This window comes from Cicer arietinum, chromosome 6 (genome assembly GCF_000331145.2).
Source record: "Cicer arietinum cultivar CDC Frontier isolate Library 1 chromosome 6, Cicar.CDCFrontier_v2.0, whole genome shotgun sequence".
Taxonomy (NCBI): Eukaryota; Viridiplantae; Streptophyta; class Magnoliopsida; order Fabales; family Fabaceae; genus Cicer; species Cicer arietinum.
Window position 1 is genome coordinate 68,895,432 of NC_021165.2, and position 2,725 is coordinate 68,898,156.

The 2,725-nt window shown below is 37.8% G+C and overlaps 1 protein-coding gene across 1 annotated transcript in view; it reads left to right on the forward strand.

The window, feature by feature from the left end:
* The window catches only part of LOC101509219 (uncharacterized), a 19,552-nt gene that overhangs the window by 3,955 nt on the left and 12,872 nt on the right, over window positions 1-2,725 (forward strand). Inside the window, 4 exon segments of the mRNA XM_073369962.1 lie at window positions 1-1,321; window positions 1,368-1,406; window positions 1,409-1,527; window positions 1,619-1,807. The exon segment at window positions 1-1,321 is cut by the window's left edge and continues 12 nt beyond it. Of these exon segments, the coding sequence (XP_073226063.1) occupies window positions 1-1,321; window positions 1,368-1,406; window positions 1,409-1,527; window positions 1,619-1,807 (1,668 nt within the window).

Here is a 2,725-nt window from a genome sequence, read left to right on the forward strand (position 1 = left end):
AAGGTGCTTCGTGATTTGCAGAAAGCGAGGTCAATGTTGGAGGAACCACTTTCTGTTTTGCCACTTGATGGGTTAGCTGAAGCAACACCTCTTTCTATTCAGTTGCACTGCATCTTCCTTGTAGAAGAGGATTACAAGCTTAAATCAACTGATGAAAAGGCCAAACAACTTCATTCATTGATAAGTTCTCTTCAGCCATTTCCATCTTCTATTAGTAAAATCCGTCAAGATTGTAATCCATGGCTGAAAGTTCTTCGGGTTTATCAAACCATTTCCCCAACTTCTCGGGTTACTCTAAAATTCTGCATGAATTTGCATAATTTAGCCCGTAAACAAAGAAATCTATTGTTGGCAAATCGTTTGAACAGCTATATCAAAGATAATATATCTGCTTGCCCAGAAGAGAGACATCGCAATCTTCTTGTCTTAAATTTGCAGTATGAGAGCATTTTACTGCAGTATGCTGAAAACAAATTTGAAGATGCTTTCACAAATCTTTGGTCATTTTTACGCCCTTTAATGATTTCTTCCACATCTAGTATATTTGACGCGGAAGAGAAAATTCTGAAGGCCAAAGCATGCTTGAAGCTCGCAGATTGGCTGAGGCGTGATTCTTCAGATTGGAATCCAGAGACTACTGTTCTTAAGATGATAGCAGATTTTGATATGGCTGAATCAGCTTCAATTGACAAAGACGGCAATAATAAAAATATAAATTGTAAACGGAATTTTGGTTCTATTATTGAGGAAATTGTTGGTACAACAACAAAGTTGTCTTCTCGTATTTGCCCCATCATGGGCAAGTCATGGATTTCTTATGCTTCTTGGTGCTTTAAGCAAGCCGGAGGCTCACTCCCTGTTCGGAGTGAAACTACCCTTGATTCTTGTTTTTTTTCTCCCATACTTGTTCCGGAAATTTTACCCGAGAGATTCAAGTTGACCAAGGATGAAGTTCATCAAATCAAGTCATTGCTTTTGTCTCTTCTTCAGGACAATATTGACGTGGAAGGTTTCCTAGATGAACAGGAAGAAGGAAGCTCTTGGCAATATTCAGCAGAGCACTCAAGTAATGTCAATGCTCTGCAGAGATTGGTTTCACATGTAGTAAATATTATTGAAACCACTGCAGGTGCGCCAGGTGTAGAAAACTCTGGCGGAGAACATCTTCCAGCCATCGTATCTTCTCAATTGAGAGTTTGTTTGTTAAATGCAAACTTTGGGCTGGGAGATTCTAAAATAGTATCTGCATTGGATGATTTTATTGATATTTGGTGGTCTTTGAGGAGGAGAAGAGTGTCCTTGTTTGGACATGCTGCTCATGGTTACATACAATATCTTTCTTATTCTTCTTCTCGTCTTGGCCATAGTCAAATGCCTGGTTCTGAAAACAACACGTTCAAGGAAAAAACTGGCGGCTACACTCTGAGGGCTACTTTGTATATATTGCATATACTTCTCAATTATGGTGTGGAACTGAAAGACACTCTTGAATCTTCCCTTTTGGCCGTTCCTTTGTTGCCATGGCAGGTTGCACGCCAGATCTTGAGCATTTACTTATCTTCTTTCAATTTTAAAGGGAGGCTAGTTTGCTGAAGTGTTGCTGGTATTGTTTTTGTAGGAAGTTACTCCTCAACTGTTTGCACGTTTGAGTTCTCATCCTGAACAAGTGATTCGGAAGCAGTTGGAGGGTTTACTGATCATGCTGGCCAAGAACTCTCCTTGTTCTATAGTTTACCCAACTCTTGTTGATGTTAATGCTTATGAAGAGAAGCCTTCAGAGGAGCTTCATCACGTGCTGGGTTGTCTGGTAATGTGAAAAGTTATGCTTGCATTTTGCAGCTTCTATTGTTTTTTGACAACAATTATTCTCTTTCGCATATATGGTTAATTAGCATCGAAGTTCTCACCATGCAACAATTCATCTAGCGTGACCTGGCTGTGTTTTTTAGTCAGTCTTTTCAGAGTGAGAGTAGTTTTGATGTATATTATATATTTTAGTAGGTTTTTGGATAAAAAATCATTTGGTTTTGGTAGGAAACTAAAACCAGTCATGAGCACTTCCCTAATATCTTAATTTTTAAGATCGTTGGTGTCTAGAATCCCACATTGGATGTGAAATGACCTGATTTTTTTTATAAGTGGTGGACATTCCCCACATTACAAGTTTATTTTGTCTTCCTACTAGTCTTTGATAACGAGATGTATCCACTGGATCACCACTGCCATCGCTACCAATTTTCTGATTAGGATCTATTGGAGTATCAACTGACCTACAACCCCATCATCCCAGTTTCTTTTAGAAGGTCTAAAATATATTTCTGTTTTGATACAACAATCCTTTTCTTTGATCTTGCAACTTCCATTACTAAAAAATATTTTAAAGATCTAAGATCTTTAATTTCAAACTCAGTAGCAAGAGATGCCTTCAAATTTCTTATTTCACTAGAATCATCCCCAGTGATAACAATTTCATCTACATAAACGATCAATATTGTCATTTTATCTTCAGAAGAATGTTTCACAAACATGGTGTGATCTCTTTGACATTGAGAATATCCCTGCTTCTTAACAAATTGGGTGAATTTTTCAAACCACGCTCGAGGTGACTGTTTCAAGCCATAACGAGACTTTTGAAGCTTGCAACTAGGTTTAGGTTGCAACTAGGTTAAAACAAGAGAGGGAAGGAAAATTTCTTCTTTTGTATTGAAACTGAAACAATACATAT